The 14,508-nt window shown below is 43.0% G+C and overlaps 1 protein-coding gene across 1 annotated transcript in view; it reads right to left on the bottom strand.

Moving 5' to 3' along the window:
- Nucleotides 1-14,508, bottom strand: part of T265_15407 (hypothetical protein) — a gene marked incomplete at both ends in the record, with an annotated part of 40,095 nt that overhangs the window by 9,636 nt on the left and 15,951 nt on the right. Inside the window, 10 exons of the mRNA XM_009177954.1 lie at nt 4,275-4,364; nt 6,646-6,759; nt 7,011-7,136; nt 8,083-8,160; nt 8,842-8,931; nt 9,585-9,706; nt 10,206-10,338; nt 11,103-11,178; nt 13,453-13,532; nt 14,327-14,408. Coding sequence (XP_009176218.1) covers nt 4,275-4,364; nt 6,646-6,759; nt 7,011-7,136; nt 8,083-8,160; nt 8,842-8,931; nt 9,585-9,706; nt 10,206-10,338; nt 11,103-11,178; nt 13,453-13,532; nt 14,327-14,408 — 991 coding nt within the window. The remainder of the gene's footprint in view (nt 1-4,274; nt 4,365-6,645; nt 6,760-7,010; nt 7,137-8,082; nt 8,161-8,841; nt 8,932-9,584; nt 9,707-10,205; nt 10,339-11,102; nt 11,179-13,452; nt 13,533-14,326; nt 14,409-14,508) is intronic.

Genomic DNA, 14,508 nt, shown 5'->3' with positions numbered 1-14,508 from the left:
CATCCTTGAATAACGGAAAGCCACATTGCATGGGCACGTGTTGACCGCCTCCTCTAATGACGAATTCTGAGGAGTAAGTTTCGCAATTCAATGAAATTATCCTTCCTCTGACATGCTATTGAAACCAATCCAAACTGAAAATCAGAGAATCACTGTATAACTGTTTAATCCGATTTCACAATCGACAACTAGTCTCATTTGCACGCGAATTCCGTTTTGACGAGGCCCCAGGAAGGGCGAAACCTGTCATGGATTGTGTTCAGCAAATTTACCAGTATTGTTTGAGGCCTAAACAACAGCGTATTGCGTACCTCAAATGTCGCAATAACTGGAATACTAAGAAGGCGTGTGCACCACATTCGATTGAATTGGACCCTCACAAACATATAATTCAACGGGATTCATCTGAGTCTCCTGTCAAAACCGAATTCATGCGCAAATGTGCGAAGTTCTCAAAATCTGTCCAAGTTCAGTTCACATAGAGAACAAGGGAGATAGAAACTCGGGGACCAATAACAAAGAATGACCAATCCGGTGGTGATCTTTTGAAGGACTTTCAGCAAATGTGTGAGTAGTGTGACTTCCAGAATGAACATAGCGAACACGCACGCCCCCAGAGCCAAGCTACTTACCGGTGATACATTAAACATGATTTCGCTAGCTCGAATGTGGTGAAAATCTTGCTCATTGATGTCCAAGGGCTCAACGTTCCACTTGCAAGTATCCAGCAACATGTATTCGAAAAATCTGCAATAGCCCGTATGTACCAGTGAATGCAGGGGAGCACTCAGCGTCGTAGACGCTTATCAGAAAACACCAATTGCAGACAATGGGCGAGGAAACTAAAACCCTTCCATGCACCTTGTTTCAAAATAAATTAATAATAATATTATTCTTGAACGCATCTTCTCCAATGCCTCTGGATATTCACCGATTGTCAGGAAAATGTAAACGGTTGATACCCACTGCAAACGAATTTTCTGATCAACTAGAAGAGCCGGATGTCGACCGTACATCACCATGAATAGGGACTTGGCTTTTGTTGACTATATGGAAGCACGATAAGCTAGCAGAAACGTTGGTACCAGTCGCCTCCTTCGGTCACTTGCAACTCCGTGAGCGTTTGATCGGATCACTCGTTTAGGGTGATAAGTTGCCGTCCGTATCCGTCCGGATCCCAACGTCTGCATGCAACTCCTGAGATTGCAAGTGAGTGCATATTCGCAACTTCGTGCAATTTGGTTCCAAGTAGAACCTAAGTTTGACGGAAACTCGGGGACTGCGCTTACCTGATGAGCTCCAGGAAGGGCGAAACCGGACTGGGCCGTAGAAGAATTTTCAGCAACCTTATGAGTAGCGCACTGCAAATATACATATTTCGCGATATCTCGAATATCTTAGCAACTGGAACATGGGGCGGCCTGGTGCAGCACATTCAGCTGCTTGGAAACATCACAAACGAGAGATTCAACTGGGTTTCCGGTGAGCTGTTCACTCTCAAATGAAGGCCTCTGATCGATTATGACCATTTTCGGCATCCTATGGTAGGCCACGAAGTGATGCATCACAACTCCGCCAATTGTCGTCGCCGGTTAGTTTTACAAGGCTGCTGCCTCCATTTATAACGACAGGTGTTCTGTCATTATCACGATAAATTGTTTTCTGCCGGTCATCACCGGCAATCCACCCGATCGGAGTGACTCTGAAACGCTTCCAATTACTTGTTTCCCTTCGACCTAATGAGGTAGCCGAAACCTTCCGTAACAAAAGACCCCACCTCCCGGGATCCACGTCAACGACGATATTTTTGGCACCACTCATGATTATGGGTCCTCCTCTCCAGACTCTGGTCTTGACAACCAATCAACCGGGTGGCACGTGTCAAAAAGTGAAGTCATAATCTTGGAACCTCAGTGCCCAGCGCTCGAGCTTTCAGCGAGGATCTCTCGTCGTCTTGATCCACTCTACGGGCTTGTGATCGGTTTGGACATGAGATCTTTACCCAGGCAGGTATGAACCCAACTTATCCATTGCCCGCACAATCGCTCAACATATTTTCTCACTCGTCGAATACCTCTGCTCTGCGGTAGTCGGGAAACGTCTGGCTTATCCCATGACTCCATTTCTCTGCTTCAGGTCTAACTCAATACCGCGATCACTAGAGTTCTCAAAAATCGAATTAAAGAATAGAATGCTATCTTCAAACACCACTGGAGGAAGCCTCTAGTAATAATACCGTAAACAACACACGCGTTGGGTTATTTCGATACGATTTTCTTCTCTTTGGTCTGAATGTTGCACCCGCTGTATTTCAGCAACTTAAGAATACTATCACAGACGATTTGGTGGGTGTTGAGACGTAACAAGTTGGCGTCAATACCGTACGTCAGCTGTTAGTGTCACTCCTGCTGTTTCGAATACTAATGAATCCTTCGTAGCTGATCTTATGGTGTCCGAACAAAACGTTATATTTGAAGAATATCATCGGTAAAAGTATAAATTATTCATTCCGATGTTGTACCGTACCACCCAAACAATTACGAGGCTTAAGAAACAGTCCAAATCTAGACAGGAGCAGTTGGGCAGGGTTCGGCCCGAACCGCGATCCGTGATCAGTGTATACGAAAGGGTGGTTTGGGTTCTGTTGAGTCCCCCGACAAGATGTAGTTAATCTGCGAATGAGAGTATTTTATCTATCAGAAAATTCCGAATCCTGAATGTAACCATAGGGGGGTCGGAATCTGCTGAGGCTTTAAAACTTCACCAAAACATGAATAGGAAAGCCGGCAAGCATTGAGGCCAGTCAGTCATTCAATCAACTTGGCAAAAGCTGGCCAGCGTTCATGCACGCCACATGAGGACGACTAAATGTGATTAGCGTTCAGGCACCTCTCAGAAGATGGGTGTTCACTAAACGCCTATCATAATGCTGTGTTAGTGCCAGAAGGTGCCCTTTAAATAGCGCGGAGCCGTTGTAACTTTTCCACTAACACGCACTCGCTTATTTTGAATAAGACTGTTGTGTACCCTTTCTGGCACTAGGCACAGGGGTGGGGAAAACCAGCAACAGTAACATTCCTTTTAATTTACTCTGAAATTTATCCAAAGATGTGATGGAGCTGAAAAGTGTGTATATTGGAGTCCACATTTCACATACAAATATCCGTCGCATTCTGTGGTCAAATGCAGAAGGACTGTCCAGTATGGAATGATTTAATACGTTAGTTCCAAGATAGATATCCGTGGAACGTGTGAATCAACTGTAACACCGCACGTACTCGGTGGCGCAGATTCGTCTTTGAGTAATTCGTCGGCGATTTTCTTTCAACCTTGCTTTAACTGAACATCAGGTTGTAGGCCTATCAAATGAAACGTAGAAATGTGAGACCTGCAGTTATTTGCTGAATGTTTTTCAGCAAACCTATGGGAAGCAGATCATTTCAAGAATAGTCGTACGGTTTTTGTTGTGTATCAACCGAGTGACCAACTAGCCGGTTTTGTCGCCTGGCGTTTTATCGGTCAGTTCATAAGCAGGTATTCTTCCTCCCCGGGTAATCGGTGTGTACATTGCGCTGATTATGTTCGCTACTGCGCATCTGGTGTATCCAACATCTGTTCCTTGGAGTACCTGGATAATTATTAATCTAGATACATCTGCCTTGGTGTCGATCGCTTCCCGTCCCACACGCATGAAAATCGACCAGTTGATGAATCTGATACAACAGTATCGGGTTGAAAATTTGCTAAGTGAACAATTGCCCAAAACAGAGAATTCCAATAGACTCCTCACCAGTCTGGATGCTAGACAAACTAAGGCCTTCTCATCGACCTCATCTAAATATAAGATGAAGTTTAAAAGTGCTGTATGAGAACATATTCAGAGTCGATGGGGCTGAGTTTGATGATGGGTCTCTATCACGGCTAGAGTGATCTCGAGAAACATTGAAATATGAGCAGTGTGTTTGAGTCGACGGACGACACAAAACTGTTCTAACTGTGTCGGGCGGCTGGCTTATTTGTGCTCGTCCCGTGCACCCATCCTGCATTGGTACGTCAGATATGTGGAGGCGCCTTGATGGGTCCACAAGTTCTGAGGATGCCGACGGTTTTGTCTAAATGTTTTTGTTGTATACCGAACGATCTTTTGACGTCTAGCTTGATGGAAAATCACAACCCACGCTTCGTGACGATGACAAAACACGATACGGAACAGTTGCAATTCATTTTATTTTGACAAACCCACAAAACACAGTGCGTATCCGCTAGGAACAGACGCTGTGGACGGAGTCGATGAGGGTCTCAGCCTCGTATCCGGCTTTGCACAACTCCATTAAAAAAGTTGTATACTGGGCTACCTCAGGGACCTTAAGACAGATAGATAACAGGATCTCAGTTAGGATGTAAATTTAACCATGGAAGCGAATGGTTCGCCGCGCATAAGAAACACTTACGATCCGACATTTTGAGCACCGATTTGCACTAATGACTGAGAACGCTTTAAAACGAACAGGAAGGTGTGTTCACACAAGATTCTTCTAACGACTAACAACAGGCTTCAGCATTCTCGTGAAAAACTAGCCATTATGCTAAAAAGTGGGGAAGCTGGTCAGTGAGGCACACTGGATGCATAGTGAATATTCGGTCCGCGAATAAAATTGGCATTTATGCGAGGGGTTTGCGAGAACTTCGGTATATCGGAATTCTGGACATTTCAAAGCGTTTTGATATAAATTCGCACGATGCTATCAAAGATTAAGCGACATTTTTCAGCTACGTAGCAAATGAGAGAGTGAGTGTGAACTCTACGAAACAACATACGTTGTAAAGCTAAGACCGGTTTCACCAGTCTTGCGGCTCATCAGGTGAAAGCAGTCCCGAGTTTCGGTCGGTTGTATGTTCTGCTTGAACCCGGCAGATTTCGACAAATATCCCTGCTTGTAAACGAATTTGGTTTCGACGGGGGACACAAGTGAAATGCTAAAGATGGTTAGCTTCAATTGAATGATCATCTACAACACAAGTCTGATGTGATCTCAGGAAGCGAGTATACTTTTTGGGCCCCAAGAAAGGCGAAACTAGTCGTCAGCTGTCTAAACATTTTTGAGCAACCATAATCTTAATCCAGTTTATGTAACCAATCCCGCTGTGCCAATTTTGAGGTGCTTGAAATGTTAACGAACGTCCACGATAAGATAGAATTCTGGTTGCAACAGCCGCCGATCGTGAATGTGGGGGAAGAGAAACCGCTCGAGACTGTTTAGGGAATTTTCAATTCAGTCAGGCAACATGGTTTGTTGATAATCCACCGAATTTATATAAGCTAGTCATCCGTACAATGAAGTGTCTGGGTTATTTTCGGTTAAAAATCTTCCGCCATTAGATCAAATCGTATGAAAACGGATGAAACAGTAGCAGGCCTGTGCTTTTTATCGGACTTCCTCTGTACAAATTGGTTTTGTGGGTTCCAAAAATATTGCACGATTCTAGGAATCAACAATGGTATGGTATGCTTTTCGGACAGAAGTGACACTGATGAAGTGTTTTTGCGTGTTTGTCCTTGATCAATTCTAAATAGTGAAATTACTTGCAGAATTTCTCCTCTAAGGGAACAGTGTAGAAGAGCACAGTACCGGTAGTCCAGAGGATCGGACCCTAGTGATTCACATAGCGCAATAGCTGGGCGTCTGTCGCCTTTCAACCAGAGCACTTGCAGGTAGAATCGAACGAGTTTTGTAAAAAAAGGGCTGGTCTCGTTGATCAAAATGAGTGCTGTATACCACCCTATACGTTAACTCAACAGAGATTGAAAGTGGTTTTCAAAATATTGAAACCATAATACACACTCAAAGTAAGATGCAGGTATTCGTAAAAACTGACCGGAATTCCATAGTCATGGGTATCATCTTGGGCTTGTCATTCTACAGTTTTACCGCACAACTTCCTCCAGCTTTTTGTCAGTTGGACATCGATTTGTTCAGAAAATGTTCCACAAATTGTGCGGTTTTGAATAACAAACCTAACGATTCCAGCAAGATTTGCAGGCCCGATCATGCTTCACAGATTCCTTAACAGTGTTGAACGCAAGGACCCTTCATAAAAAAGGAAACCCACTTCACTACTGTCCTGTGTCACTTCACATCAATCTGTCAACTTTTCCTGGTGGTTGTGTTATGCCGGTTAATACTCAGTTCACAATGGGTTCGGGGGAAAGGAAATGAACTGAACTGAACTGAAATGAACTGAGATGAACTGAAATGAACTGAATTGAACTGAAGTGAAATGAAATTAATTGAACTGAATTGAATTGAGGTCAGGCAGCTTCATCCAGCTGCTGTCAATCTTGGTATATATGTATATATATATGTATATATGCTTACTCCATATCACTTTGGATTTTGAAAATTCCTACTTATCTACATCACATTCCACCTACCATCAGTCGCCTTAGTGACAACGGGTTATGATGAATAATAGCTTACAAGATGTTGAACTAATGAACACCTAATTTCGACCTGAAAATGACGCCGTGTGTGAATGCTTTGGCTAATTATGTATGCATATTTTTGCACACCCTTGTTCCCGTGCATCAAGAAGTCAACTTGCCTGCCGAATTGTGAAGCAGTGCGTCCGGAATTGATCGAAAACTGCCTGGAAACACATTAGCTCATCTCTCTTGGACAAGCCCGTTAGCGTTGGCTTATGGTCGGTTGTCACCGCCACGACGATGTCACGAAACGTTTCCTTGACGATATGGTTAACCTGAAAGAAGCGAGAAGATTAGTTGTGGGAGATTGTAGATAGACTATAAAAGCTTTGTCGCACACCTAAACGAATTACGTTGAATTTTTGGTTGGCTTCAAAAACGGCCGTTAAAATGTTCCACTGATGAAGTTTGCCTGCTCCCATGCATCCTCAAAACCTGTCCCCCCACTCTCACCTAAGACGATCTTTTATCGTCCACTCAGTTCCATTGTTGAGATCAACTGGATACGAAAAATAAAAATACAAACCTGAAGTGCAGATTGCAGCCTTTGCCAAGCGATTTCATGTTCTTCTTCGTTTGCGGCCTCCATCAAGCGTCGAGATTTTGAAAACAAATTAGCCTGGCAAGAGGGTTTTTTATCTACAGCGTTCGGCTGGAACCAAGAAAACAATTGAGCCACACATTGTTAACAGGAGCTCTGTCAGTGCGGATTGAAAGTGTTGTATTCCCGTACTAGTCACTATTAAGAAGAAACTACATAAAAGCACTCGGTCGCCAGGGTATCGCAATTTACTGACGAAATTCATTCCTCTGTACCTCAGTTTTGAGTACGTAGAACATCACTAAACTTTTCACGGATTTCGGTGAATGTCTGAAACGGGGTCTTAACTCTCATGTAGCACCTTGAATTTGCTGGTAATTATTTCTGTGCTCTTTTCATGGTCAGTGGCAAACAGCATGTTCCGTCGGAGGATGTAACATGGAGTCGACGAATAATTGCAATCGGTGAAACGCTTGTCAGTTGGACTGATATTTTCTCGACATCAGCTTGATTATCGCTGACCACGCTACAGGTACTCAACAGACGCTCAACTTGTTTGATTTACAACTCGGTCGCTCCGCTGCTTTTATGTAGACTGGCCGATATTTATCTAAATGCCTGTTTATCTATACATCTGGCTATCCGTCAGTCAGTTTGTCAGTTGGACTGTCTCAATGATTTTTTAACTATCTATCCGTTTATCTACCTATCTGTCTATCTATCTATCTATCTATCTGTCTATCTATCTATCTATCTAACTATTTATCTTCCTATATATCTTTCTTGAGATTTGTAGGACACCACATGGCGAGGTTTGTCGGTTTAACTTTTGCTTCCATGAAAATATATTTTTAGTTAGATTATTCGGTCAGCTCTTAAATTGCAGCTTACGTCGATATTAACTAGGTTGATAGGTGTTTCTGACACTGAAGTTACGACATATCAGACTGTCATTAGAATGTGAAGTGGTCATTTGGTTCCTTAAACGTTCAGTGGCGGATGCAGTAAGTGATCCAGTGGACAATTCAAGATATCGAATATTGCGCTGTACACTTACTGCTATGGCCCCATCATTCCTGTGCACCAGCAGATTATAATGACCTTGAAATTTTCCAACTGGGAGAATTCCCATCGCCTGAAATCAACAATAAACAGACACCTATCAGTTCGTTATCAACCAGGATAGCGCCTTGTTACATGCAATGAATAAGCGGCTCACCATGCGACCGCAAATTTACACCCTAATACTGACGTGTTAGTGTTGAAAAATCCGGGTGATCAATGAAACTTATTTCCGAAACCGTCTCACAAACATCAGTGTATAGCACTCATGTCCACCGAATTACGAGCGTTATCACCTAAGTTTGCTCGTTCAGGTCCAAAGCACTCATTGCATCATTACAGAAAACCACATCACGTGGCCACAAATTGACCAGCTCCTCCAGTGTCAACTGTTCAGACGGAAGCTTCAGTCATCGTGTAAATTTATTCTTACTCTGTGTTACTTGTAAACGATTCAAAAATTTCGACCTCTATTCGTTCCGTAGCACACAAACGTATGAATCATAAGGTACCCAAAGCCATTGCTTGGTTATCCGAAGTGACACTGGCTAGACTTGGATACCTAGATGCCTAGACTTGCAACCTTGCTGAAAATCGTCTATGGATCCTGAAGTTCCCAATTAAGTATTTTCAACATTGACGTCACTCATTACAGGTAACCAACTGTCATCTCGATAAATACAGTCATTTTCATTACAGTTTAACTTTCTACAAGTGCCCCAACTGAATCTCTCCGTGGTTTTTTATTACTCACCATTTCACCGTATTCCATCACGTGACTCTTCACTGTTAACCTTTTCACCTCCTCGTATTGTTCCTCCAGTGTACGCGTTTTTATGTCTTCCTGCGTGCGAGTGGGAGATAATGACGAAGGGGAGCTACGTAAAGCAGACAGATCAGCTTACACAATTTTAAGGCGAATCCGCTCTAGGCAAAACATTGAAACTGTCACTAGAGTTAAGACAACTGGGGTATGCAACGACACATACTGCTGGTAAATTAGTGAGCACTCTGCTGTTCCTGGACACCATACATGCACATACAACACAGCGTGAGAATTTGATTCTCTATAGTTCTGATCACCATCATCATCAACCTCATTGAGATCAACAACAGACGAAAATAGTGATGATTCACTGCCGTGCGAGCATTCCAAATAATTTGCAGCCGTAAAAGGCGTCCTCCATCGTAGAGCGCGAATTACACTGAAAGCACCCAGACTTTTGCTAGTCTCTTTCATATCACTTTGCAAGATCAGAGACAAATCTGGTTGGGAGGATAGTGAGAAATTTCGGACATACGACCAATGGTTTGATTAGTTTGGGGCCAATGGACGGCTAGGGTTAGAATGGCTTACTTGCCATAAATCCTCTTCATGCTTGAAAACAAATAATAAAGGTTTTGAGAATCCACTAAACTACCACTGGCTGTTGAATACCACTGGGCTACCCATCCACAACTGACAGGCTTATCTGCAACAGCTCTGTGTAAACTTACGTATTCCGAATCTAAAAGCCAGGCATACGAGTATTCGTCCGCTAGACAAACATCGATGTCCTTGTCTTGACAATAGATAGCCGAGGATTCTTCATCTTCCTTGGCTGAAGTTGTCACGTAGACTGCAGGTTTTGGGGTTCAGACAACAGATAGTATAGGTCAATATCAAAGATGTGTGGAATAGTGAGGTAAATTTTCGACGAACGAAACTTGTGACTCACAGAAATAACGAAGCTGCAAGACGATTAGAAGGTCCCTGAGATTCCCTTGACAGGAAATCATGATTTCCATGCGCCTTACGAGGAATCAGGTAGGCGTTGTCCTTGATCAACTCTACAACTTCATAAAGACTTGAACCCAGACCGGGCGGAGCTTGCCAAACACTCTCGAAATCAAATATGTATGTGCTATCATCGGCTAAGCGCTTCTTGCGTAGTCATGTGCTACTTCCATAAAAATTGCCAAGTGAACAATAATAAACCAAGTTTGCAACCATGCTTGTTTCCCACGCTTCGTTCTGTTATCCTGGTCAACGCCGCTTTTAAACCATATGTGATTGACATTTTGAATGCTATTTCACAGGATCCATGCAAGAGTCAGCCAGAAATTCACGCTACTTACTTCCCATATTTGAAGAAAGAACATCTTTAAACATAGAGCCAGAGTAGCAAGCCTCCACGTACAGCACCAATTTGTTGAACATTTTTTTTGAATGCATGTAGGCGAGGGTATCGTTCAACTCCATGGCATGCAGCTGTCGCAAGACAAAAAGAAAAATTCTCGTGAGCTCGAGATGAGTCACCCGATGAGTCAGTCATCGGGGATGTGGATCCCTTGGTTGAAGAATGGGTGATGTTGTGTCCTGAATTAATGCAGGTAAATCAGGCTGTTGGTTGGTCGCTCGTGGCCGAACGGTTGCGCGTTGCATTTATCAAGCGCACCACTGATGATTCCCAATAAGGATGTAACAGTTGTACCTTTTCATCACAGAGTGGTTTATCATACATAAATACAAAAACTTTATATATTAAAGATTCGTGCTCTCTCTGTTGAAGCAAAAAGCAGTATGTTGTCTTGTCAGGAAAAATTCACGCGTTCATTTCTTCGTAGCATCTACGCCTCATGAGCGACTGTATACGATCAGTTTCCTTGTTTATGGTATGTACACTTGCTCATCAGTCTGAATGAGTCAACCGCAAAATCATTTGAGTTGAACGACCTTAAACTTCGTAAAAAAATCTATCTGGCGGTGTCATTTAAAGCAACTTGACGAGACCTATAAAACTTGAAATCCTGGGGATGTCACTCTTGAGAATGACGAAAGTACGTCGTAGCTTGTGTTCCATTTTTCCGTTGATGTGTAGAACGGCTTGACTATGAACTCCTTCTTATAAAGAATTATCGATGTCATTGCAACAACATGTTTACGTTAGCGTTTCAATCCGTTCACTATTTGGCTTCGAATTAAAAAACAAACTGCGTGCTAAAAACGTGGTCAGCAAAATTAACTTAACTTACTACTTCATCTTGGAAGGCAATAAGGGAAGTGGAACCATGGCCAGAGAAGAAGATGAACACGTTGTCATTAGGACCGCTGTTAGTGGGCACAAAGGTTAAGGTGGTCTTGAAAAGTAGCTTATTGCCTGGCGCCCCCACAGATAGGAAAGCACAACAAAAAACCGCGGAAATGGAAGCATGGCGAACATGTAGTTTAGAATAATGTTCTGTACACGCTGCTGGATATAATCAGTAGCTGAGTTAAATTCCGCTAGTCTGCTACTTGCATGGCCACGTGAATACGAGGACGAACATTCGATTTTTTGGACTTCTGTTGGATTATTGTAGTGGTTTTCAATGCACGAAGATGGTTGGAAACAGTGGTCCAATTTAGCTGGTCTTATCCTCTTGTCGTTGGAACGGTCGCACTAAGCTGTTTCGAAAAGACGCTCTAGTTAGCATGATTACGTCTGGTTAATGAAATATCAATATGAGATACACACTGCTGAGGAGCAAATATTATAACCAAGGTGAGGCGTTCCTACATTTTGGACACGGACATGTAAGAAGCCATATGTTTTTATCTAAATCTGATCTGGAAATCTTCCGTTTGTTGGTCGTTGATCAAGATGGTGTTCATTTTTCTCTGCTCTTAGTGATCAGCTTGCGAATGTTCCATCACCAAACGGAGTGGCATCATGAGTGAATGGTTGGGTTGGAAGTTGCTCCATACCTGTTTGATATTATGCGGCTCCAGCTGGCTGAAGGGAGCATACACTTCTCGAGGTCAAAATGCTCCATTTCAAACTGTGCTTCGTCGTGGCTGGCATCCCCTGAATTCGATTGCTGCTATAAGTAGTTTCTGTCTGGAAACCTTTCGCAGAACACTAGCTTGCTGCAGGATATAATGTCCGTGACAAGCGGCGGATACTTCATACTGTAGGCGACAGCAAATAAAGTGCTACAGATCTATTACCGCTTGGCAGGTGAGTTCAGAAATCCGTGTTTGTCAAACTGAGTGGCCTAGANTAAGATGAAGTTTTTACAAGATTAGGCACATTTCAAGATACAATCGATTAGACTCGCAATATGTCATGTAACAAAAATATCTCTTTTGAATTTGCCCAACGAAATATTGTCTGAAAATGTGGTTTCGCAGAACACTAGCTTGCTGCAGGATATAATGTCCGTGACAAGCGGCGGATACTTCATACTGTAGGCGACAGCAAATAAAGTGCTACAGATCTATTACCGCTTGGCAGGTGAGTTCAGAAATCCGTGTTTGTCAAACTGAGTGGCCTAGAGGGGTGAGTGCAGGAACTCCCCGTTTCAAGTTATTGTGAGGACTGGCGAAACCTCAGAATTAAGCCTTTATGAACAGCTGCCAGGCCACCGCCTTGGAACGGCGACCGAACAGACCACGAGGCACTAAAATCCGGGAAGCGAAACTGAATGACAACAGACCGCCAACTAACACGAAACTCTTGAAGCAGACCCAACAATCAGTGTTCATATTAACATATAACAAGGGGGTTTCTGTCGAACTGCAAACGAAAAAGATCGGTTCACGAGAGCTGGGAATAAGTAGGGAAACATCCATCACAGGTCCCTCTACAAAAAACCGGTTAATCAGGAAACGCGCACAAAGAGCGGATGATTACGGATTTTATCGCAAATGGAAATCCAAACTGTGTATAATTGACCGGCTGATAGACTTTTGGTTTGCGGGTGAATAAACATTTGCCTCGTTTCCTGGCTTGTCTCTGTATGCCAACGCTTCCCATCTCGTCTTGTGCGGGCAAAGAAGGCGTGAGAGGAATTTAGAAAGAATAACTGTGATGTTAGCAAACTACATAGGCGAGACAGGTATTGTAAAAGCTGAGAATATTATGGGTGAATCTCGAAACATATTTGAGAGACAGCCATAAATCGACAGTGGCGCCAGTGGTCTTGGATTTCGATCATCCAAACAACAGTGTATGTTTGCGTTTTTCAACACCGTGAGTTAAAACAATGCCGAATCCGAGAAAACCAAGATCGACCGATCTCAAGTTGTTCAAGACCAAGGAGATATGTGATCATTCACAACTGCGCATATCTGAATATTTTTGAAACTTCTGTACTGTGACGATTGATGCTCATGTTTCAATAATAACCCATAGTCAGAAATGGATAAACCGGGTCTCCCCTGAAATGACACAAACCGTTTTGACTGACTTTTGAGAGGCTTACTCATAGAGATTATGTACCAAATTACTTACGACAATACTAAACACGCTTTGCGTAAATCCGAAGACGGTGACCTGCTAAACTAGTAATCTGGCTGTGATCAGCAAGTGCATCAACAATATCCACTTCCGCGCAAACTCACCTTTTCAGCACTTTCTTATTGCTGGCTTCTAGTTTCTTATCGCCTGTTAACACCTTCACGAAGTAATCCCGGTTGACTTCCTAAAACGGATTTACATGTATGACCAATTATTCCAGTGACAATGGTGTTCCCTACACTCACTCTCTTCCCAGTGACCATCCACCTTCACCCCAAGAATTAATTGAAATCTAAGATGCGCCCTTCATCTTCAGTCACGTTTTATTCACGATGATCGCTGTGTGCTGAAAACTGAATAGTTAGATTGCTGGTCTGTTTACCTAGCACGGCTTTTGGATTTATTCCCCAAACCTAGGGTTGGTAGTTGAGTTGAAACTGGACTACCTAGAAGCGCTACCAAGTGGTCCTCATCGACCTCAGTAGATAAGGAATGCAACATACGTGAGAAACAACCGCTATATTGAAGTTAGTATCACTCATCCGCACTCAACTGAATCACAGTTGAACATCTCTTATGTATGATATTCTTTAGCTGAATGTGCTGTCCTAGATATGCTGATTGGTATGTATGGTGCATCACTCGGGGTATCTCAGGATACTTCCATGGAGAAACTATTCGGTCACTGTTGGTCTTCGTGCACATTTCAGGGTTCTTTTAACGAGAACGCTAGCCTTCTTGATATGGCCAAAGAAGAAGGTTGAACGCGGTCGTGGTCTGCCTGGGAGTTCTCTATGACCTTGTGGCTAGTGTTCGTCCAAGTTAGTTGACCATTCTGTAATATGGTAAAACTTATTACTCTGCCCTACGGTTTATATTGTGTTTTGACCCACGGTGTAATTTTGATTGCACCTCGTGTTACACGGTGAACTGATGTAGGAATAGACTTGTCTGCTGCGCACCGGAAAACGGACTTACCTTTCCACGGTAGTCAATAACCACCCCATTGTATACATCTCTGTGCTGGTAGTCTTGGAACACTCTGCCTTTAAACGGATTTCTGGAATAAAAGAATGCAAAGTGGCAATGGCACTTCTGGGAGAAATTAACATGTAGGTCGAATAGAAAGGAAGGAAAGGCTCACAATTCAGTTCGAATTG

The sequence above is a fragment of the Opisthorchis viverrini genome (genome assembly GCF_000715545.1).
Source record: "Opisthorchis viverrini unplaced genomic scaffold opera_v5_479, whole genome shotgun sequence".
NCBI classification, from domain to species: domain Eukaryota; kingdom Metazoa; phylum Platyhelminthes; class Trematoda; order Opisthorchiida; family Opisthorchiidae; genus Opisthorchis; species Opisthorchis viverrini.
Note: the sequence above shows the minus strand (reverse complement) of the source record. Positions and strands in the feature narration are given on the sequence as shown.